This window comes from Larus michahellis, chromosome 1, assembly GCF_964199755.1.
Source record: "Larus michahellis chromosome 1, bLarMic1.1, whole genome shotgun sequence".
NCBI classification, from domain to species: domain Eukaryota; kingdom Metazoa; phylum Chordata; class Aves; order Charadriiformes; family Laridae; genus Larus; species Larus michahellis.
This window is the reverse complement of record NC_133896.1, coordinates 2868632-2891663: the sequence shown is the minus strand read 5'-3', so window position 1 is coordinate 2891663 and position 23032 is coordinate 2868632. Positions and strand designations below refer to the sequence as shown.

At 44.6% G+C, this 23032-nt stretch overlaps 1 protein-coding gene across 2 annotated transcripts in view; it reads left to right on the top strand.

Annotated features, from left to right (window-relative positions):
- The first annotated feature begins 19417 nt into the window (after positions 1-19417).
- EXOC4 (exocyst complex component 4) overlaps positions 19418-23032 on the top strand; it is a 431048-nt gene continuing 427433 nt past the window's right edge. For both annotated transcript variants that reach the window (XM_074573187.1, XM_074573188.1), the window contains exon 1: positions 19418-19531. In XM_074573187.1, the coding sequence (XP_074429288.1) occupies positions 19446-19531 (86 nt within the window). In that variant the 5' untranslated portion in view covers positions 19418-19445. The remainder of the gene's footprint in view (positions 19532-23032) is intronic.

The following is a 23032-nucleotide window of genomic DNA, read 5'->3' as shown; positions in this document are numbered from 1 at the left end:
TTTCTTATGCCCCCAGACTCTTGCTCTCCATCTTTTTTTCTTCCTGCAGTACCTTATTTAGCGTGCTTCCCAACATACAGCTTCCCATATGCCCCCTTGATGTCTTACCCTACCCAAATGGTAGATGTGGAACATAGAAGTAGGAAAAATGTGAGCTGGGATGTGAGAGAAGGGTGTGTGAGGAAGGGAGATTTGTAGTACTATCTGATAGATCTTTTTCTTGGAGCTGGAAAGGAGAAGGATGGAGCAGAGGTCGCTCCTGGCAAAAATCCAGCTCCATATGAGCATGGAGAGTTGTTCAGCTGATGACAGAGGGGCAAAACATGACATCCTGGTCTCCGAGCTGATAAAATATGGGTTTGGTGGACTGACAATTCAGTGGATAAAGAACTGGCTTGATGACCGCACCCAAAGAGCGGCTGCCAATGGGTCAATGTCCAAGTGGAGGCCAGTGACAAGCGGAGTCCCTCAAGGATCAATACTGGGACCGGTCTTGTTTAACATCTTCATCAGTAACATGGACAGTGGCATAGAGTGCACCCTCAGCAAGTTTGCTGATGACACCAAGCTGTGTGGGGTGGCTGACACGCTGGAGGGAAGGGATGCCATCCAGACGGACCTTGACAGGCTGGAGAGGTGGGCCCATGCCAACCTCATGAAGTTCAACAAGACCAAGTGCAAGGTCCTCCATCTGGGTCGGGGCAATCCCAAGCATCGATATGGGCTGGGCAGTGACTGGCTTGAGAGCAGCCCTGAAGAAAAGGACTTGGGGGGGCTGGCGGACGAGAGGCTCAACATGAGCCGTCAGTGTGCACTAGCAGCCCAGAAAGCCAATTGCATCCTGGGCTGCATCAGGAGAAGTGTGGCCAGAAGGTCGAGGCAGGTGATTCTCCCCCTCTACTCCACCCTCGTGAGACCCCACCTGGAGTACTGTGTCCAATTCTGGAGCCCCTACTACAAGAAAGATATGAACGTGCTGGAATGTGTCCAGAGAAGGGCCATGAGGATGATCAGAGCCCTGGAGCACCTCTCCTATGAGGACAGACTGAGAGAGTTGGGGTTGTTCAGTCTGGAGAAAAGAAGGCTCCGAGGAGACCTTATAGTGGCCTACCAGGATCTTAAGGGGGCCTACAAGAAAGCTGGGGAGGGACTTTTTAGGATGTCGGGTAATGGTAGGACTAGAGGGAATGGATTAAAACTAGAGACGAGTCGATTCAGACTGGATGTTAGGAAGAAGTTCTTCACCATGAAGGTGGTTAGACACTGGAACAGGTTGCCCAGAGAGGTGGTGGAAGCCCCATCCCTGGAGGGGTTCAAGGCCAGGTTGGACGGGGCTTTGAGCAACCTGGTCTAGTGGGAGGTGTCCCTGCCCATGGCAGGGGGGTTGGAACTAGATGATCTTTAAGGTCCCTTCCAACCCAAACCATTCTATGATTCTATGATTCTGTGATTCTATAAAACAGGCCAGAGCAAGAAGATAACATGGCTGATACTGCTGTCATGCTGATGCCCGCAAATAATCAGTGTTCACAGCATGCTTCAGGGCTGAGGAAGTACCTTTGGGTGTGCAGCACTTGAGGAGACCATGAGACCCTCATAGCACAAATGAGAATAAATTAAAAAAGCCTGTGTTGGGTCCTCTAGCATTCAGTCCTTCCGGAACAGGACAGATGAGGCTGGCATCTTTCTGTAAAAGCTTTTTGACATTCTGACGCATCCTTTTTAATTCATCAATAAAACCCTATTTATTTGATCATCTGAATTTCCCTGAAATCCTGATTTCCCCAGAGCATCTTGCTAAGACTGCAAAACTAATGGAAAAAAAAAAAAAAAAAGGAGAAAGCACTAGTTCTTTTCTCTTTAATGAGTTCATTTGCTGGCGTTCAACTCACAGATTTGCTATTAATGTTAAATTAGCTGGTTAAATTAGCTAATTATGTAAAATGTGTACAATACTCTCCATTTGGGACAACTGGCAAAGAAAGGCTACTCAGCTAAACTGGTGAAGAAACTCCTTTTTTGACCAAATGAATTAGAAATACTGGAAACATGCAAATCAATTGGGCAGTGGCCTCTGTCCAACATCCTGATTAATGAAAAGGCCATGTGTTTCCCAGAGAGCTGGATTAATACGCCATGTATTTTTACATTTTTAACATGCATAGCTACAGACTGTGTATATGTTTGCACTTACTTTATACATGTAAGCAAACAGGAACAGTCCGTGTTACTCCGGTGTCATGGGGCGCTCAGGAATTCTGGATTCTCTTCCTGGCTCAGCCACCACCCTGTGGCCCGAACTTGGGAAAGTCGTTGTGGTGCTTTGTCCTTCGGCTGCCCCAGGAGTCTTCTCCATTCAGACTATCAGCTCTTCAGGGCTGGGCACACGTCTCCGTTTAGGGGACATCGGCATAGCATGGTACAATGATATAAAGATGCTGAAATGGGTCCTTGCGCAACTAGAAACCAGAGCAAGGAGACCTGCATGGGTTCAGCTGAGATAACAGCTGACCCTAATTAGCTCAGCAAAGAAAGGTCGTTCAGAGCTAAGTTATGCGTACCTGCCTGCACGATGTCATTTAGACACCTGTATCTCACCCAGCGGCACGGATAGCTATAGCTTATCCAAATGCACTGCCATTATTGTGTAGTACAACAGTATTATTGCATAAACAATAGCATATTCTGGGTACCCACACATTTCACTGACGCCTTGCAGATTTTGAGTAGTTCACTTGAAGCTCACATCGTCAAAAAACAAGGACTGACGTGAATATGACGTAGATGAGGGAAATGGTCCTCCTAAAGCTCGAACAGTTCCCTCTGAAGTGGGGAAAAGGTATTGCCAGAGTAGCAGAAAAGGGTTTTTAGCTTAGGCAAGTGCAGCCAAATGCAAGTCGATGTAATCCTTGGAGTTAACACGCCGATGAAAATGACTCACAGTATCCCTCTGTGTCTTTTGCATTCAGGCACGATACAGAACTTTCTTTGACTGGCATTTGTTGACATTTTAGCATAAATTTACACTTTTTCAAGCCTGCGAAAGCCAGCAAATCTCATTAAAAAACGATATTGATACACCGTCGTGCCACCTTGCTCAGGATGCAAATTCAGTTTCTCCTTGTTGCAGTACCCTGTTGAGCAAACATATGTCATGGCCTTTGAATATGAAACTGGCAGATGTCTAATTGACCTGAATAAATTTCCAGCATATACCAGAACGGGTCAATAGAAGGTCTTAGAATCCCACACCAAATTTTAATCAAAACTAATGAGACTAACAAGTGAATGCAGAGATGAGTTATGTGATGCAGAAAACGCTGGGAAACTCTGCATTTAGAACCACAGGCGATAAATTCAAATGCAATTTTCCCTTCCCGGAGCTCCAGAGAACTTTGCCGGTTGTGTGGCAGGGGAGAGGTTAAAGCAGAGCCATTTAAGACGTAGTCCAGGTAGATCCCATCCCAGCAAAGAGCATGAATGATTGCTTTCTCTGGAGGGAATGGTCCTAGTTAGGAAGAAGGCACTGGGGACAGACCTGTCATGAAATGAAGCTTCATCAAAGATCTGAGCCAGAAAGCCACTAAACCCTGCAGGACAGAAGTCCTCTGCTACTAATGACCTGTCTGCACTTGGAGAAGAGCCAGAACCAGACATAACCCAAATGATGTTGTTAGATTTTTACTTCCTCTTCAGCTGCTTCCCAGTGTGATGGCACGTGTCCTCCCAGCCCAGAACATTTGAATGCAGATGTAGCTAGAAAATATATTAAAACATTTGTAAAAGAAGAAGGGCACTGTCAAGTGTTAAGATCAGACATGGTAGAAGAACTTCGGATGCCATCATGCGTGGGAGGAATTGGATCCCGTGTATGAGTAGAGAGGATGGGGGAAGACAATATTTTCAGTTGCCTCCTTGGCAACAGACAAGGGAGTTCTGCCCCGTGGCTGCCCAGTGCATTTATTTTTCACACCCTTAGGTGCTGGCACCAACAGCCCCCACTGCAGTCCTGGGAGACTGGTGTGACGCACACCCCCAGCTCCTGGCGATTTGCATTAGGCAATAAAACTTTGTGGGTGCCAGAGTCCACTCAGTGGAAAGGTTCATCAAAGCGGGATGGCATGACTGTCATTAATGCAATCATCAGCTCTTCTACAAAATGTTTGTAGCGACAGCATAATATGGGAATATAACAAATGATGAGAATGATGAGCTTGAGTGTGTGGGCCTGGGGTATCGCACCAACTTTTCACCACCGCTCCCTACTTATGGCCGTCAGCTGTAGATAATTCAGCCAAGACTAACACCACTTCTTGTTACAGCAACACCGGCTTGTGCCAGCACATTGTGCAAAGCACTGTACAAATTCAGAACACGTTCGCTACTTGTCTTGAAGAGTTTACGGTCTCCATCAGTAACCCAAGGGACAAGTCTGGACCTTTTGAAGGCACTATGAAGGGTAATGCTTCTCTTGTTGTCACACTCCATCCCTGAAACCTTGGGTCTGACTCTTGGTATAGCTGGTGAGGTCTATAAGGAAACAGTAAATGAGCTCAGCACACTCTGCATAGCTTTCATGCATGGATGTCATAAAAATCCGAGTTTCCACTTAGTATTTCTAGCTGCCAACAGTGGGTTTTGTTTTCGAAATCAGGCTGAAAGACCTAAAGGAGTAGTTATGTTTTTTATTACTTTCAGCGCAGACAACAGTTATGGACCAGGGCTCATACTAAACCTTTAGCACTGTGTAAATACACAGCAAATGTGCCAAACTGGCCATAACTACGAAACTCTTGGACCTCAAAGCATTTATTGTTTGGGTACGTACTCTGGAAATTTAAGACTTCAGTTTGAGGTTTATATCATGTTTAAAAATGTCCCGCTTTGGACCTTCACCTTCCAAGGAACTCATCCAAGCCATCATGTTTTACTAGATAATGTGATTTTAGAGGGGGTAAAATGTTGCAGAAAGAGAGCACAACAGACAGGAGAAAACATTCATTGGGTGTACATTTTTGTCACTATGATAGACCTCGAGCATGTCCGTCTGTCTGTTTGACGGACCTCATGAGTGGAATATGAGTTCTGCTCCACGAAATGTTACAGACTGGCTTGGGATGAGGGGAGCCCGATTGCTTTCTTTGCTCTCTCAACAATGACATGGATGAACAACTCATCAATCCAAGTCAGTTATGGACTGGTGCAGGCAGTACAGGTTCACAGCAAGACAGAAGTCCAGTCCCAAAGATAATTCAGACAACAGTAAGTAAGGGTGGAGAAACAAATGCGTGGGGCAATGTAGGTTCTTGCTTCAGAGCCCAAAAGGCATCGGTACCCAAGTGAGGAAGAGGACCCACGCATCCTGCACTTGAGGCCATTTGGGATGGATGCTGAAGATATTCCGGGAAGCAGGGGATGACTGGACCAGCATCTCAGCTGAACTCAGGGTACTCTGCATAATAGGGGAGCTTTTGCCAAATTTCATCAGGTTTAAGTGAAGATAAAGTTGCCATTTCATCAGAGTTTTTCTTTCCGTTGCAGGGTCTTGTGATTTAAGCAAGCAAATGCGCAGCAAGATGAAATGCCCTTTGAGGCTGCTGGGAAAATTTGCATCAACTTTTGACCACAAAGCCTAGGAGCTGCCATGTGAGTTGAATGTGCCTTTGGGAAATTTAATCAGATCCTTTTTGTCATGGCTTCCAAAGCAGAAAGAAAAGTTGGGTGACTGACAGAAATCTGCCAGGTTTCAACAGGGAAGCCAGGAGCTGGGAGAAGGTAGAGCATATAAATGTGGGTGTTTTCTGTTTCCTGCATTATTGCTGCATTAGATGTGTCAATCCGACACAGTAACTCAGAATGCAGGGAGACAGTGTATTCAGATTTAGCAAAGCCCATTACATTTACAAAGACTCAGGAGAGATGTCCCAGCAAGACAGTGATGTAATAACTACAAGAAAATGTATTTTCAAAAAAATAGGCCCTTAGCTAAACTGTATGCACCAGGGGATCTCTCTGCAGAAAGCTTCAGTTATTACTTTCTTAAAATCCTTATTACATTTCCAGCTCTATAAAAACTGAGTAATTACTGTCTTCAATTACCTCTTGGCGCCAACTCGATTAATGTCCTTTACACCGATTGCTTTTTGAACTGTTGGAGAGAAAAGATGATCTGGGTCAACTCTATAAATGGTCTTTTCAATGTCTTGTTAGCTTAAAAGTAGAGACTCGTGTTTTCAGGGAAGGGTCATCACTTGATTGCTCTGAGGAGGTGTAATGGATGGACTGTAGGGAGCCAGACTTTCAATATCCGGGTCCAAAATTTAGGTGATACCAGCGGATCAGCCGTTTGAGGTGGTTTGTTCTCCCTCTTTCCCTGCAAACGCCCTTGCTCTAAACCCCTGGGATCTAGACGAGAGAGATGGCACTAAGTGGGAGGATCAATGGTTGCCTATACTGGCTTTAATAATTAAAGCTATTGAGCCATTATGTCTTGGATCAACAAACAGGGCTAACAGGTCAGTCATCCTGGCCTTGTAAATTGATTATTTTTCTACAGACAACAGTAGGGTCAGGAGGCCTGACTGACCTGCTCCCCCAGGCCTTGGTATAAACAACCGCTGATTGGGACCATCTGGCCACGATTTGGCTCAGGCCATTCATTATCCTCAGCAGGAAAATACTTTTCTCCTCTAGCAGAAGTGAGCAGTGTGTCAGTACTGAGCTTTCATCTCCCTTGAGCAGGACCCTGCACTGTGGAACAGGACAGCATGTAGGATCTGCTGCTGGTAGAATTGTCCACTGCCTCAGGATCTGGTATTTCATTATAATCTTGAATTCTGTCTTCTGGCCCAAGTCATTGTGGGACATGTGTGCTGTAAATAGCTGGGCAAACGCTCTAGGAAACTTTATCAGCCACTCGTCTCCTGCTTCAGCATCCAATGCTGATACCGACTCAGTGAGGCAAAGCCAGAAATTTCTTGAACTGTCCGGGAACGATCTGGAAGGGGATGGAGGGAAGGTGGGAGAGGACCACGGCTGCTTGACCAGCATTGGGGATGCTCCTAAATGACTCAACCATTCTACGAAATCTCTCTCTGCCCCGCAGAGCCTCTTTCCCCACCCTGTTGACATTTGGCCAGTCACTGGGAGGAAGGCTGAGCCAAGCTCCTAAAAACAGCAAACGGATTAGATGACCTGGAGGTCTGCTGGCTCCTTCCCTCAACACAGCAGGGAGCGATCCATGGACCATTTCCAGAATCCAGGTTGAGTCTTTCCCTCACATCGCAACGTTCCTTATTCCTCGTAAAATCAACCAAGCAATTATCTCACTTTCCTGGTCCTGGCTTTTTTGGGGGGCCCATCTCTTCTCCAAACGTTTTCACACTGCTGGCTGCTTGGTGCAGCTCCAGGGCCCCCCATGTCCTCTGTAGCGTACCCACACATGGATGCCTCCAGGTAAGGACCCCACTGTTTTCTGACAGATGATTTTTGGAGTCACTTGGGTCAAGGTTTTCAAAGAAACCAAGCTGCCAGGCTCTTGTTTTAACCTCTAGAGCCACTCACCACCAGCACTAATTGGGGGGATACTGTGTGCTAAGCACTCCAGCATTTCTGCTGTGTCTCAGGCAGGGTTTGCAACTGGCACTGAGCATCACATTGTGTATGCTGCCCTACCCTCTGTCCCCCCAGATAGCTATTTAAAGCTCTCAGAGGCGTATCTACATGGTCTACAGCCACCCTCTGATTGCAGCATAAATGTTTCCATTATAATACAAGCCTTGGAGACGTATTCCAAAAACCTGTCTCCTCCTCCCGCCTGTTTCCACGTGGCAGGAGAAGGTTAGCCTAAAAAGAGTTTTGCAGTCCCTGAGGATTAGTGTTGTTTTGTAATGCCAAATCCAGATACGAGTTGCCAAAGGTCTTCTTTGCGTAAAGGATTTTCAAGCAGAGACAATCTGAAATTCGCTCCTTGCGGCACAGTAAAACAATCCCCAGCAGAATAATATTCCGTGCTTGGGTTTCATCGTATTATAATTTCACCTGTCTCTATTCTGATAGCCGGGTCTTGGTGTTTAACTCAAAGGTCTCTCGTGCACTGGCAATGTTCTCATTCCTTCGTCAGGCCCCCAGTGCTACTTTCCTAATCAAGGCTTTCTTCATCCCTCATTCTCAGCCTGAATTTTCTTTCTTTTCCTTTGATACCTGCATGAGTTTGGAGCACAGGAATTTTACATGCCAGATCTTGATTTTTTTGTTAATTTGTTTTGCTCATTTTGACACAGGACCCTAGTGAAAGTATATGCTACTGTCTTTCTGCTCTCCCAATTAACACAGGCAGGGTAGGATCTTCACCACCAGGGATGTCAACCTGTCACAGAAAATGCAGAGAAAAAAAATGTATATTTTAAAAAAAAAATTAGCAGATTTAAGTATTAGGGAGCTATTGTAAAGGAAAAGCTAACCTGGTCAAGTGGGAGGTGTCCCTGCCCATGGCAAGGGGGTTAGAACTAGACGATGTTCAAGGTCCCTTCTAACCTGAACCATTCTACGATTCTATGATTCTATGTCCTTTCCCTATTGTTCCTTAATAATGTGGACAGTGCTAGTCCCTTCCTGAACCCCGACATCGCCATGCTGCTGTGTGTGCAGCCCTGTATCGGCTTGCAGTGAGTTATCTCAGCTTCTGGCAGCTCAGAGTAGCTCAGTGTAAACTCCTGCCCTGAGAATTAAATCATCACCTCCTTGGGTGTGTTTTGCAGTTCAAAGAAGAACTTCAGCCTGGGACTGAAAAAAACATCTTTCCATCTCCTGAGCCCTTGCAGACATCGGTGTGGGGCTGGATGCTCCCCAGGTGTTGAGGGGTTTGAAGCACGGCTCAGGGCAGGGCAGGGATGACTGCTCTAACCCCTCTGCTACCACAGGAGGCCACTTCTTCCTTTGACAGGGGTTCAGATGACACTTAGGTTCATCTAGGTGTGCATTGGATAGGTAAAGGATAACGTGACATCAGGTTTTTTTAGGTGAGAGACAGAAAATTGCTTCTTTCTGGGTGAGAACAAGGGCAGTGAGGAGCTCTGCTGGAGTAAGGATGCTTCTGAGTTGCAAAGTGAAAACTTCATGTATCAAGGGACAGTTACTGGTGAAAACGTAGGCACTTAAGAGCCTGCAGGGATTTTGAAGAGAATTTTGCTGCATCCCCACGGTCCATCCTTGTGCCTGAAGCCACACAGGGAGACCATGGAGAGGAGAGAGCTGGACCCGTATTATCAGAGGTTTCAGGTGCGTGCCAGCCTCCCTGTCGAGATAGCGAGCTGCCGGCCTCGTGATCCTTGGTGGCTCCTGACTGTGTTCTGTATTCACTGCTCTTTCTCAGCTCAGGGAGGGCCGAGCATCTGGGAACAGCATGGAAACACAGGGAAAGAGTGAAGCCAAACAAAGGAAAAAAACCTCTGGATTTTGTTTTCATTCTGCAGCCCGTTGATTTATATTTCAAGCTGTGGTGGGGATAAAATGCTCATAGATATTCTAGCCCCTTCCTACCTCCGTGGCAGCAGGGGACCGTTGTCTTTGTAAGGAGTGAAGGCAGAAATACATCGAGGAATATATCTATCCCCGTGGCTTTTGCTGCCATCCCAGCAACTTCTGGACCCACTGAACTAAAACCACTTCAGACAAATGGTTTCTTACTGAAAAGGCAGCAGCAGTTTTCCAAAGGTTCCAAAATTTACTGAGCTTGTAATGACTGCAGCCAGTCACCGAGACTGTGATTGAGTGATCAAGATGTTCATAACCCAAGGCTACGCACTTATTGCTTTTTCCCTTGGAAAAATGAAAGTGAGTATGTGTTATATCTTCTCTGGTTCCTTTTTACCTCAGTGAGAAAAGCACGCAACAAAGGCTGTTCACCGTTCTGCGCTTTTCGACTCTTTTCTTATCGTCTGCCCAAATCCGTGGTCTATGGCTGGCTTGTATAATCCCCTGTGGGCCTGTGTGCGTAGTTGTGGTGGGGCCATTCTGCTCCCTGGAACAGTGTCCCACAGTGACCCATGTGGCTATCTTCCTACTAATAAGCAAAATTTCAGAAGAACACAAATGTAGCATGAATATTTGTTCTCGTACATGTCCAGGTTCTGGACACGTGGATAAAGCTCAAAGAGATTCCCAGCCAGATTTGTCAAGTCCCATGCATTGGTTATTAGATATAAAGAGTTTGCCTCCTGCATCCTGTTCCTCCAAAGCCAAGTTTATATTTCATGCAGTTGTTGCACAAGTCCCCAATTTAATTTGAATATCTGGGACACCAAAAACGGTTGTTGCATGCTGGGGAAGTGGCATACATAATACGAAGGGGTTAACCTTTCATTTAGCCTACAATTTCCTTCACATCACACAGCTCGGATTACACAGTTGTGTGAAGGAGGCACTGGGACAGAAGAAAGTTGAGAGGTCCCGGGATCTTCTGGCACAGGAAGATCAAATGGCTGAAGGCTTGGACAAGACAAAATTAAAAACAGGGCACATGGGACACAATTTTAGCAGGAAGGACAAATTTCTGTTGGAACAGGTTATGATGGGACTGAGTGAGTAGCCCCCAGTAAGTCTTTCTTCTGCAGGACTCACTGCATGAAGTCTCCTGATCTAAGTTATGTGAGAAGTTAGACAAAGTCACGAATGGTGTTCACCTCTCACCTTAAGAGCAATGAAACCAATGTAAATTCCACGACTTACATTTCAACCTTCACTGAGGTGTATTTTATTAACCTGCTTAATTATGCTACATAAATGTCCACTATGCTCAGGTTAAAATGTGGCCTCTGCCCTGATGAGTTTATAATTTAAATAGATAAGACACACGAGTTAAAGAAGGAAAAGAATATAACACAGAAACTAGCAGTGCGATGATTTGTAAATTTAAGTTGCATCAGGAGAAGCGTGGCCAGAAGGTCGAGGGAGGTGATTCTCCCCCTCTACTCCACCCTTGTGAGACCCCACCTGGAGCACTGCATCCAATTCTGGAGCCCCTGCTACAAGAAAGATATGGACGTGCTGGAACGTGTCCAGAGAAGGGCCACGAGGATGATCAGAGGCCTGGAGCACCTCTCCCATGAGGACAGACTGAGAGAGTTGGGGTTGTTCAGTCTGGAGAAAAGAAGGCTCCGAGGAGACCTTATAGTGGCCTACCAGGATCTTAAGGGGGCCTACAAGAAAGCTGGGGAGGGACTTTTTAGGATGTCGGGTACTGGTAGGACTAGAGGGAATGGATTAAAACTAGAGATGGGTCGATTCAGACTGGACATTAGGAAGAAGTTCTTCACCATGAGGGTGGTTAGACACTGGAACAGGTTGCCCAGAGAGATGATGGAAGGTGGAGGAGGAGGAGGAACACCTCCACATCCCTGGAGGGGTTCAAGGCCAGGTTGGACGGGGCTCTGAGCAACCTGATCTAGTGGGAGGTGTCCCTGCCTATGGCAGGGGGGTTGGAACTAGATGATCTTGAAGGTCCCTTCCAACCCTAACAATTCTATGATTCTATGATTATAATTTTAAAAATATCAATGGTGTTTCATGGAAGGAATTAGTAAAAGGCAAAGATGAAGGAAGAGAAGACACAATGGAAAGGCAGGAGATGAACTGTGGAAGAATACGGAATGGAGGGTCATAGTGAAGGGATGATGAAAGATAACAAAAGAAGCAGCTGAATCGTCTTCAGCCCCTGAATGGTCATCTTCAGCACTTGTTGTGACAGATATCTATTAGTTTCTGACAGATACGTATTTGTTGTCCTGACCTAATTTTTCACCAGATCCCCGGAGCTGAATACTCCTTGAAATATTTTCCTCTCCAAACCCACAAAGATCACAGGAAAAAATGATATTGCATGGATGGTAGAGCTTTTCCTAAAGGGGAATTGTTAAAAACCAACACCTGTCACACCAGTGCCATCTTTAAAGCAGAGATGATAAGACCTTTTAGTTAATTTTATTGCATTACATTTCATTTTATAGATGTACAGTGGATTACATTTCGTTTTCTTGCTAAGCATTTAATATTACCTTACCAGACTTTAAATGGGAATTGCAAAACCTCTGCTGCATCGCTTGGAAATTAATTAATTACTTACACCACCATCTGTAGGAATTTTTTGGGTGCACTGACAGCTTAAATTCCTGCAACGTCATAAAGCAAATCTCCAAGAGACCCATCCTCCTTGTGTTTCAAAGGCCACCTGGACCCCACTTGCATAAGGTTATTACGATGAACTGGCTCTACGCCACTGCCGTCTCTTAATTCACTGTCAGGTCTTTTGGTGACTGCAAGACCGTTGATGAAACAGTACAAAATGCAGTGATCTTCCGTCCTAATGTGTCTGTCTCAAACCCTGCACTAGTGGTGATGGAGTTGTGGGGTTCATGTGCAAGTATCTGTCTTGCTGATTTTGTCCTTCCTGCTGACAGTAACAGAAAAAATTAAAGACATCTATCTTCAGCCTTATTTAGTGCCCACATAACACTGCTGTACAATAAAGTTGATTTAAGTCTGTTCCTGTAGATTTGGTGCTTCAGTTACCTCTTTATCACAGCGCTTTCAACGCTGTGGTGCTTGTAGCTCCCTGAGCATCCTCACTCTTTGACTACCCACAAACACTTCACAACACCAAATATTTGGGAATTACCATCACTGCCCTCTTGCAGATCGGTTACTATTGAACAGTTTCCAATCTGAACTTTAAGGCTGCTTGATGGGAATGCCCAGAGATTTTAGATTTGTCCAGCCTGCGAGTCAGATCTGTGACTGTTTCTTCAGGGCTCATCTTGCTCACCAAACTGGAATAATTCCGAGATGATGGGTGATAACATTTCTGGATGAGGGGAAAGTCAACCCTTCTCCATCACCTAAGCTGTGGTGCTGAGTCATATAATCATAGAATTGTCGAGGTTGGAAGGACCTTTAAGATCATCAAGTCCAACTACCAACCTAACACTGCCAAGTCCACCACTAAACCACATCCCTCAGTACCACATCATGCTGTCCCAGGCCAGGGCAGGGGGAGTGACAGCAACAGGGGTGAGGATGGTAACACCAAAGGAGTTGGCTGGCACCATCAAAGGCAACATGGAGCAAACATTGCCAAAAACCATAGCAGCAACACCCAACAGATACAGCACCATTGGTATCATGCAGAGCTGACGCGTGCTACTGCTCTGGTATTGTGGTATTACATTGCAGAAAGCCTGCAGGGAGTTTTATTAAACTCACCCAAAGAAACTCTTTTTCTCGCTGACGTTTTGTCTTCGTGAAAATGCAGGACAAGAAGGTGCTGGTCAATGGGGAGGCTCAGATTTCTAACACGCGGGAGGGCACTAACACTTTCAGAGGCACCACTGACTCTCTCTGTAATGTCCTTCAACGTGGCTGTCCTTCCCATGCATTGAACTGTAGCCCAAGTATAGATCATTCCAGTTTCTTCTCCCTCTTGGCAGCAAAACTTTGAGACTGTTAAGGGAAATGGGGTTTGTTGTTGCATGCTTGATTTTAGCATCACTGGGTCACAGTTTCTCCTGTAAAATGGGGGTTATGGTGTTTGCCAGTGATATATTTACTTTGTCAAAAGTGCTATAGAAGTACAACAACTGTCATATTATCCTTCTTTTATATCACTTCATAGTAAATTAAATTTGAGGCCAAAAGTACTGTTCAGCTGCTGAAACTTATGCCCCATTTTCTGCGAGGGAAGCCTTGAAATTGGATATCTGATGTCTCATTTTGGAAGGATTGATACCACTGCTGCTTTTCTTGAAAATACAAGAGTGCGTTGCTAGTACTGGGGGTTTTTACTTACTTCAGGTCTAGTTTTTGTTGTTTCTCTTGCCTGAAGCTGCTAGTTACACAAACCAGAAAATATCCAAAGCTGTACTCAGTAGGATGAAATACTTCTGTGAGCAGTGGAATTTATGAAATCTTATCTCCAATGGGTTTGTAAGTCATGCTTGGCTGTCGATGGTTTAATAAGGTGGATTCTGATCTAAGGGTTTTTCCTGGGGTTGAGGCATTCATTACCTCTCCATCCCGTGTGAATTCACTGGAACAGACCAGCCAAGTGGCTCCACCTCCCTCTCAGGGCCAGCAGGAATCTGGGACTTTGTTTTCTATCCAGACACCTCTTTTGCCCCAAACTTACTGGCATCGATATCACCTGAGGCAAGTGTTGATGCTCGAGAAATCCACAAGTCATTACATGGAGACTCATGGTTAGCTAGACACGGTGAACTTAATGGAGCTGGGTCAAAATGAGAAGCTTGCAGATAAGATCCAAGAACTCCTTAAAGAAGGGCTGGATCAAAAAAAGCATAATTAAACACGAGAGAATCAGGATGTGAGTGTTGTTTTTTATGTCTCTTACACACCTCAGGTTTTCCATGGTTCCAAATGAAGATAAGGCTTAAAGATGTTAATTTCAACCAGCCAACATGCAGCCTGCAGCTGTTCACCTGAACAAGATGAGGAGAGACAGGCTGAGGATTTGGAAGATATCTGAGGACAACTGGATGCCGGACATCAAATGGGAGGACTGTCTTAGCCGTAAGATGGAAGGCACCATTGGTAAGTCATGCTTAGGCTTCCTAAACCCAACGTCTGCTGCATCTACAATACCCAATACTGATGAAAAAAACTGATATTCTTATTGTCATTGCCAGAAAATTCTCTGTTTGAACAAAGTCCTCATGCAAAAGTACAGACGTGCTTTGCTGAGAAGGCTGTGGAGCATGTTCAAGGTTGTGGAAGGTAAATGCAGGCTCTGAGGTTCAAGCTTCACACAACTCTGTAACTGTGTTAAGGCATAACTAGATTAGGAAGCTGCTCTACCACCTTTCAATTTATTGTTTCCCAGGGAATGAGATCAATTAAAAAAACAAGCTGCGATAAAAGATTATTCCATGGGATCAATTACAGGGTTTCTGTCCCTTTTTCTGACTTGCGTCTTTCAGGCCAGGTCTGCATCAGGTCACCAACTGCATGAACAAACTGTCTGGTTCAGTCTCACCTCTCTGTATTCTTACGGATTGCACAATTGTGAAAACAGCATTCCCTTAGTAAAGATAAGTAAAACAAAGGGGAAAAAATAAACTTTTTTTTTAATGGTTTACCAAAGGGGAACAGCTCATCTTCTTTCAGAGTGTTTTACCTGCATATGACGAGAGACACCTCACACTTCTGCTCTGATTTCCTTCAGGGATTGCATTACCATAGCTTCTGTGTCTTTGACATTGGAAAAGCAGCAGTACTTTTCCACTTAACTTAATCTTAGTTACTATTTTTTCCTGCTGCAGCAGTACACAGCGCAACTTGGGAAATGTCAGGAGGCAAAAAACAATAAGAAGGCATTTGAATCATATCTCTGCCTTGATTCCCAGCATTAAGCCAGGCAACAACTTCTCCCGCCCCATGGGTTGCTTACTTCTTATTCACAAGCTGAGACAGAAAGAATTGATGGCAGCAACGCGCTCAGAAGAGATACTGATTGTTGTCATGCAGGAAATCCAAAAAAACATCCTAAAACACCTTTAGTGCAGACTTATAGAATGGTAAATAGGAAGAACAAGGTCATCCAGATGAGTGACTAACCATAGAGCCAAATCCCGATGTTTCAGCACACTTTTATCCAGTTCTTATTCAGGCAGATTGGTAAAGCTTCACAAGAAAAACAGAATTAAGCCTACTGCAAGAAGTGGACCTGATTCTTTGACCATGGACCAATTTCAGTGTAATGCAGCTGATGTCAAGGTGACAAGCTCTCTAAGAAGAGGTAATATATTTTATTAAACTGACTGATATATGCCAACTGAATTATGCTCTTTTGATACAAGCAAAATGGCTCCTACAGTCTTAGATGGAAAGTCTGGCCTTCACTCTGCTCCCATTTACACTGATGTAAGTCAAAGGTAATTTCATTATAACTAATACAAACGCATTATAGACAAGGCAATTACACCTGTAAGATATTGGTGTGAGCTGAACCCTTTTCTCTGACATTTCTACTAATGTTTGAAATGAAATAACAACGTAAAATGTGGTATTTTTTAAAATGTTAAACCTGTGGATGAGAGACCCATGTGTACAACAGCACTGAGCATTGGTAAATCTGTTGGAGTTATGAATTCACAAGTAAGATTTAGAAGATACCGGTGGATAAATTGTGGAAAGGGATTGCAGGTAAAACTATCTCAGGAAAGGGGGAAAGGAATCCCCTAGTATCATGCAAGTCATATGGGGATAGGAGCTCTTTTGCCAGTGGAGTTTATAAAGGCTTCTGAAAAAGAGTAAGCCATATTTGCAAAAGAACTGTTCTGCCTCCGCCTGTTCAGGCTGCTTTTTGGCATACTCTGCCACTGCGCTGGTCACTCGGGCAACTGGCCCAGTGGAAGAGAAGGGGCAGAGTATGTGCTCACCTCCACACTGAGCCCTCTTCTCTTCTTGCCTTATGAAGAGAGGATGGGGAAGACGAGTGAAACCATCTGTGTTGCCTAGTCCCTTATGGTTTGGGGGTGATCCTTTAGTGAGCCCCTCTAGTATTTACAGACAAGTCGTGACAGTGATTAATTCACCACCAAGAAAAAATTTTGGTCAGTTTGGACTTTATTTGGTTTGAGCAGTCAAGGAACCATCCATTTTACTAGATATACCTCATAGTATTAAAACGCTACGTGAAAGAAACGTGAAAAGGAAAAGTACATTTCTGTCTCCTGATTTCCAATCCATCAGTTTACAGGTGGAGATCCTTTCTTGCGAGCTGTGTAAGGAGAAAATGCTGTTCTCGTAAACCTTCATCCTCATTGTATCATATATTATTAATGAAGAAAGACCTCAGTGTTCATGTGCTGCATCAGCCCGCACTATGTTGATTTTTTTTCCTTTTGTTTAAAGAAAACATAAATTCACACCCATAGCTCTGCTTGGGTTGGGATGAAGGGAAAGGGCTCGTAAATGAAACAAGGCAGTGGTTTAGCAATTAGAGCCCAAGATTGAAAGTCAGCAAGGTTACAGTTCTGGGGGAGATTTGCTGTTGTTTGTCCTGATGAAGTTCCTCCTAAATGAGGTGATTATTGTAGCTGTCAGGAATGAAAAGGTAGGACACATTGATTTCATCCTCACTGCAATCTCCAGGACGTGCCGGTACAGAGCAGTCAATATGAATTGCCAATTAACGAAAAACCAATATTGGCAAGTCGGCAGTTTGAGAAAAAACTCCCTCCAGCCAGTGCATAAAACTCCTGCCATTCAAATCACCGTCCTCAAGCAAAGGCATTAGTAAACCTGCCCAGAAAATCAACGAAGATGAGCTTTTCTGGCATAGCTGAATAGCAAATTGTAGAGCTGGGAGCCTGTCTGCACAGGGGAAATGGAGCAGAACAGCTATACAGGAACAAACTTCAAGTGCACACCCTATTTGGAGATAAAAGTCACTTTACTTTGGAGTAATTATTCTATTCTGAAAACACATTGGTTATTCAGGAATAAGTGTCTTTTATATCAGAGTTAGAGTGCCCGTGCTCTTATTCTGCCATTCTGCTAATGATAATACATACAGCTGTTGATAATAAATAGATATTCTTCCACAATAGCTACTGAGGAAATCTTCCCATTGTAAATAAGCCCTAGGAATACCACACTTCAAATTCCCTTAGATTTCAAATACAGTTTGTATAAATGGATACTGTTAGCTTACCTACAGATTTCAGCAATTTTCATGCAATTAAAACTGTTAATGTGAAGCTTCGGGCTGAACAACTTCAGAATAGCAGCCAGGAGTAGTGTCTTTGACATGACAGAGTGTGCCTGATTTAGAAAACACCCAGCAGCTCTTAGCACCTGACTGTTACTGCACGTGCTAAGGAATTCCTGCCTCTACGATAACAAACCTGGGTCTTGTGTGGTGCTACTAACACAAGATCTCAAAGCGCTTGACCAGAGAGGTAGTGTAGAATCAAAGAATGGTTTAGGTTGGAAGGGACATTAAAGATCATTCAGTTCCAACCCCCCTGCCCTGGGCAGGGACACCTCCCACTAGACCAGGTTGCTCCGAGCCCCGTCCAACCTGGCCTTGAACCCCTCCAGGGATGGGGCAGCCACAGCTTCTCTGGGCAACCTGGGCCAGGGGCTCAACACCCTCAGAGTGAAAATGGAAAGCTGCTGTATGGTCTCCATGGAATCTTCTCTTCTCCAGGCTGAACCCCCCCAGCTCTCTCAGCCTGTCCTCATAGCAGAGGAGCTCCAGCCCTCCCAGCATCTCCATGGCCTCCTCTGGCCCCGCTCCAACAGCTCCGTGTCTCTCCTGTGCTGAGGCCCCAGCGCTGGAGGCAGCACTGCAGGGGGGACTCCCCGAGCGGAGCAGAGGGGCAGAATCCCCCCCCTCGCCCTGCTGGCCACACTTATCCCTCATTTGCAAATGGGGAAAGCCAGGCTGCGGTTGTAAGATAACTTGTTCAACGTTGCCCAGCAAGCAGGTGAAAAACCACCTTTTTCTAACCCTGAACACAATGACATACAATGACACAATAACCTCTAAAGAGGATGATCCTGTGGCAGTAGGTGGGCTAAAGCGAGGACTGTGGGCAAGTAGGTTGGCCTTCAGTAAGTGCTGGGTGTCAGAGATCTGCCATTTCCCAGTTTGTGAACTGATTCCAATCTGTCACCCCCAGCCCTGTAAAAAACAGAATTCAGGTACAAAATGCTGATTAGCTCACATTTATGTTCAGAGCTGACTTCACAGATCACCTGGGCTGTTTCAGCTTGGGTCACCTCACTGCGTTGGGAAAACTATTTTTGTAAAACATCATAACTTAAAGGCATTAAGTGACACTTCATCAGCCCCTGGTACGTGTGATCAGAATCCACTCCAGGCTGTGGCATGCACCTAATATTTAGCATTAGCTAGTTCATAGGACACGTTACTCTAAGCAGCTAGCACAATTTGTTCATTTTAAATGCTACAAACGATTAAACCGCTCACCCTTCTGTCCGTTGAAGGCCCAGGAGCACACCAGGTGTCGTGAGGTGGCCGGCCAGGCTTTGCTCCCTCACACTCCCACCCCATTTCCTGCAGTTTCCAGAGCAAACGATGACGGTTGCAGATGTACCTTTGCAGACATATGCTGTCTGGCTCGTAATTTATCTATCCGTTAATGAGTTTTAAGCGCCTTTAGAAGGTGGAATTGTACCCTCGACGGCGCGGGACCGCTGCAGGCCGGACCCACGGCCACCAAGACTACAACTCCCAGAAGGCCCCGCGCTGCCGCCACACGCCGCACAGCCGCTTTATGCCGCGCGCCCTGCCCTCCTTCGCCTTTTATTGGGTAACAGGCCCGCAGCCTCCTGCTTCCTTGCCTCTTATTGGCTGCACCGTGCTAGCAAGGGTGGCTGCTCTGTGTTTGAGAGGGGGGTGCAAGATGGCGGCGGGCGAGGCGGCGGGGCGCTACCGGAGCACCATGAGCAAGAGCAAGGACCCCTCGGGGCTGCTCATCTCTGTGATCAGGTAGGGGCGGCGCGGCCCCCCTCCGCAGCCTCCCGTCCCGCCCGCGGGGCCGGCCCTAGGGCGCTGTGTGGGCCCCTGGGGGTGACCCAGGGGCCTGTGTGGGCCCTGCTGTTCTGTGAGGGCCTCCCCTGGCCGGACCTCCAGAGCCTCGGGTCTTTCCAGGGCCCTGACAGCGGTCGGGAGGCCTCAGTGCCGGAGCAGGTCTTCTTCTGAGGGGTGTCCTACCGTCCTCCTGCTCTACCCTTCTGTTCCCCGTACTTTGCTGTATCCTGGGGTCTGAGGAGTGAACCCTGCAGTTAGCACTGGCTTAATGCCATATAGGGAGGGTCAAGGCACTGTCTTATTGTTGTAGAGCCCATAGTTGACCCCTGTTCTCTGTACCCTGACTAAAATATTGCTGGTTGGAAAAGCTGTAGGACTAGGAAGTCCTGTGTGCCATCTCCATCCTGTTTTAGGGTGTCATAGTGGGAAGGTGCTACTTCTAAGTCTCACAGTCTTGTGGGGGATGGAAAAAAAAAGCAGTTGTATCTTGTCGTGTTTAGACTATTGATTTTTGTCTGCCCTTGTTCTTTTGCCCTCCTCTGCTCAAGGAGGATTCTTGGCACCAACCAAGGACCTGAATTCATTTCACTGATTTCCCTCTGTGTCTTTTTTGACTCTGTGAATCTCTTCTGTGCTCTTCATAACCAGTGGGTTGGCAGCTGGTTTCCCACAGTGAAGTTTTTAAATATTGGCTTTATGCACACCCACTGAAGTGGGTGTGGGCAGCAAGCAGTCATACAGCTATGATATTTTGAGTTGTAATGAACTTCCGAACTTCTGTTCCAATTTCAATGTCTTTGCCAGAAACTATAGTTACTGTTACTTTGGAGAAATTATTGTAGCAATAGTTCTGTATCTAGGACATGTTATGATCTGATTTTTAAGTCCTCTGTGAATGATAATGTTCAGGACAAAATTCCATTCTTTTTCATTACTCTGAAAAGTGGTCTTTCAGATCTTGCAAAACTTGAGGTAGAGGGTGACTCTGAGAAAAGCAGCTGGTTCACAGAACTGCTTAGCTTTTCCGGGGCTGTGACTGCTGTCTCAGAATTCTACGGTAATAGGTAACAATGAATCAACATTGAACAATGAAAGAAAGGTGAAGCTGAACACAGACTGTGGTGCCTGACTTCTCGGTTTCAAGTGTATGCGGTTCATTAGTTTTATAAGAAAAACCAGACTTTTTTACATTGGTGTTACAAGTGTATATGTATGCAGATGGAGAGAAGTATACATTGATATGACATCGTATAAACATGACTTATTACAGTGGTAGTATTGTACTTTGGTACTTTTATTTTGTATATAACATACGTTGAAAGGGAAAGGAATGGGAAGCTAATCCCCAAATATGTGACTATTAAAATGGGTGGTGTTCCTGCAAATTTTATATCCAGGCCTACGCACAGTTATGGGTGCAATTGTTCATGAGTTCACATGGACCATTTGCATAACAAATACGTGAGTAGTTGTGAAAACCTGAAAAAAGCACCTTCTCGCCTGTATCTGGAGTTTTTACTGGGCACTTATACCTTATATTTGGGACAAGGATAAGTAGTGTGGATTTAAAGTGTGTTGTGCTTAGTGTTTCTTTATCAGCCTCAAGTTTGAAGCAGTTGGAGAGGCAAATCTGGCAAGTTGTACCTAGATAACCCTAATTTACAGAAAATACAGTAGTTTGTAGACAATGGAAGGATGAATAATACACGTGCATTGATTGCTGCAGCATTTCCTGTAGTAATCTTCCTTTTTTCTAATGTTTCCTATAATTTCCAAGACTATTTTAAGGGCCTCAGTTTGTGTCTCTATTTTAATAAATCTGGACTTGTTATATCATTTATAATACAAAATGAGAGTGAGCTTGTGCTACTGTGTTCTCCAAATAAGAAATCATGTTTGTCTAATAATCTTTGGCAGATACCTTGGCTAGTTTAGGTCCAGTGTTTAGATGCAATATTGAGGTTATTGACTTTACAGAATTAAAATTATTCAATAGAACAGCCTGATAACTAAACCTCCAGAATTTAATTAGGGCTTGGTTTGGATGTAGAGAGTCTTTGCACAGCTTGAAGTGTTGTGTTGAGCCAGACCATGAAAACCTGAAAGTAAAACTGATCGCAAAGGAAGGAAAAAAAGTGTTGTGTTAATAATACATTTATTAGAGTTAGCCAAGTACAAAAAGCAAACGGCATGGAAAGGATTTTATATCACTTTTTCCTGTATGTTGTTTTTGAATAGTAGGTAAGGTGAAGATGAACTTGCTAAGCAACAGGTGAAACTTTTTGCTGTTTTGTATGCTCATAAAATAACATTGCAAACAAATTTATCCTTGGGTGTGTTAAATGTGTCTTTCTTATAGCTTTACTCAGCTACAGCAAAGTATTTCAAATCTTAACAATAGCGTATTGGTTTGAAATGTAGCAAAGTTTTCTTTTCTTGATAGCTTTATTTCCAAAACATTTATGTATAGTCTTCTGCCAATCCTTGTGCTTTTACACTTGCATGCCCCTGTTTATTTAGCATGTTATTTACTTGTCTTGTTGCTGTGTGAAAGGGCCATAAAAGGAGACAGTGTATGAATAGTAGCAAAACTTTGACTACATTCTTCTGCTGTAAATAAACAAAACCAGAAGAGCTTCTTCAAGTATTATGATATTTTACTTGGTAATAGCAAAGATGGTTATGTTTTTCAAAAAGAAACATTGTTTAGGTCTGCAAAATCTATTCTGTGTGATTGTCTATAAAATGCTTTGAAATATGAAGCTGAAAAGCCTTTTGTAAATGGAAATGACTTTATTAATGAAGGGATAATTTTTGATATTTACTCAAGCACAGTGACTGTCTGTTGCAAGAGACTGAATAACTTACTTTCCTCTGGACTCTTCTATGGACTTCGCAGGTGAAAAAGTGTCTCACTTTCAGGGAGAGTATTTGGGGCCAGATCCCTGACAAAGTTTAATGTATTATAGCAGTACTGAAATCAAGTGAGAAATAGTATTTTATGGAAGCTGGGGCTCTGGTCTGAAATCAGGCTGCTGCTGCTTCAAGAAAGTTAATTGCATAAATGTCAGTGTAGCACTGTAGGTTGCATCAGGAGATCGCAGTCTTGGTGTGGGTGGAAATTTTGGGCTGTCCCTACTCTCTACAGTGTTGCTTTTTAGCAGCTCTGAATGAAGAAGATTCTTGAGATGAAGGAAGACCAAACAGGAAAGTCCATCCCACTTTTGATCTTTTTTCTGTCCCTGAGCAGTGTTGGTTTTTCCTGTTGTGTTGGGGAACACATTTGTTCTTTGGGAGTTGCTTCCTGTAGGAGGATTCATGTACTGATGGAATTCACCTTGGTTTTCCTGTTGTTGCCAGGAATTGTGAATAAAGGCGGTCTCAAGTGAGGACTAATCTGGAAGAAGTTGTTTCCTGAGCAGGCGACATGCTGCTTAGTAGTTAAAAGTACAAAACTGA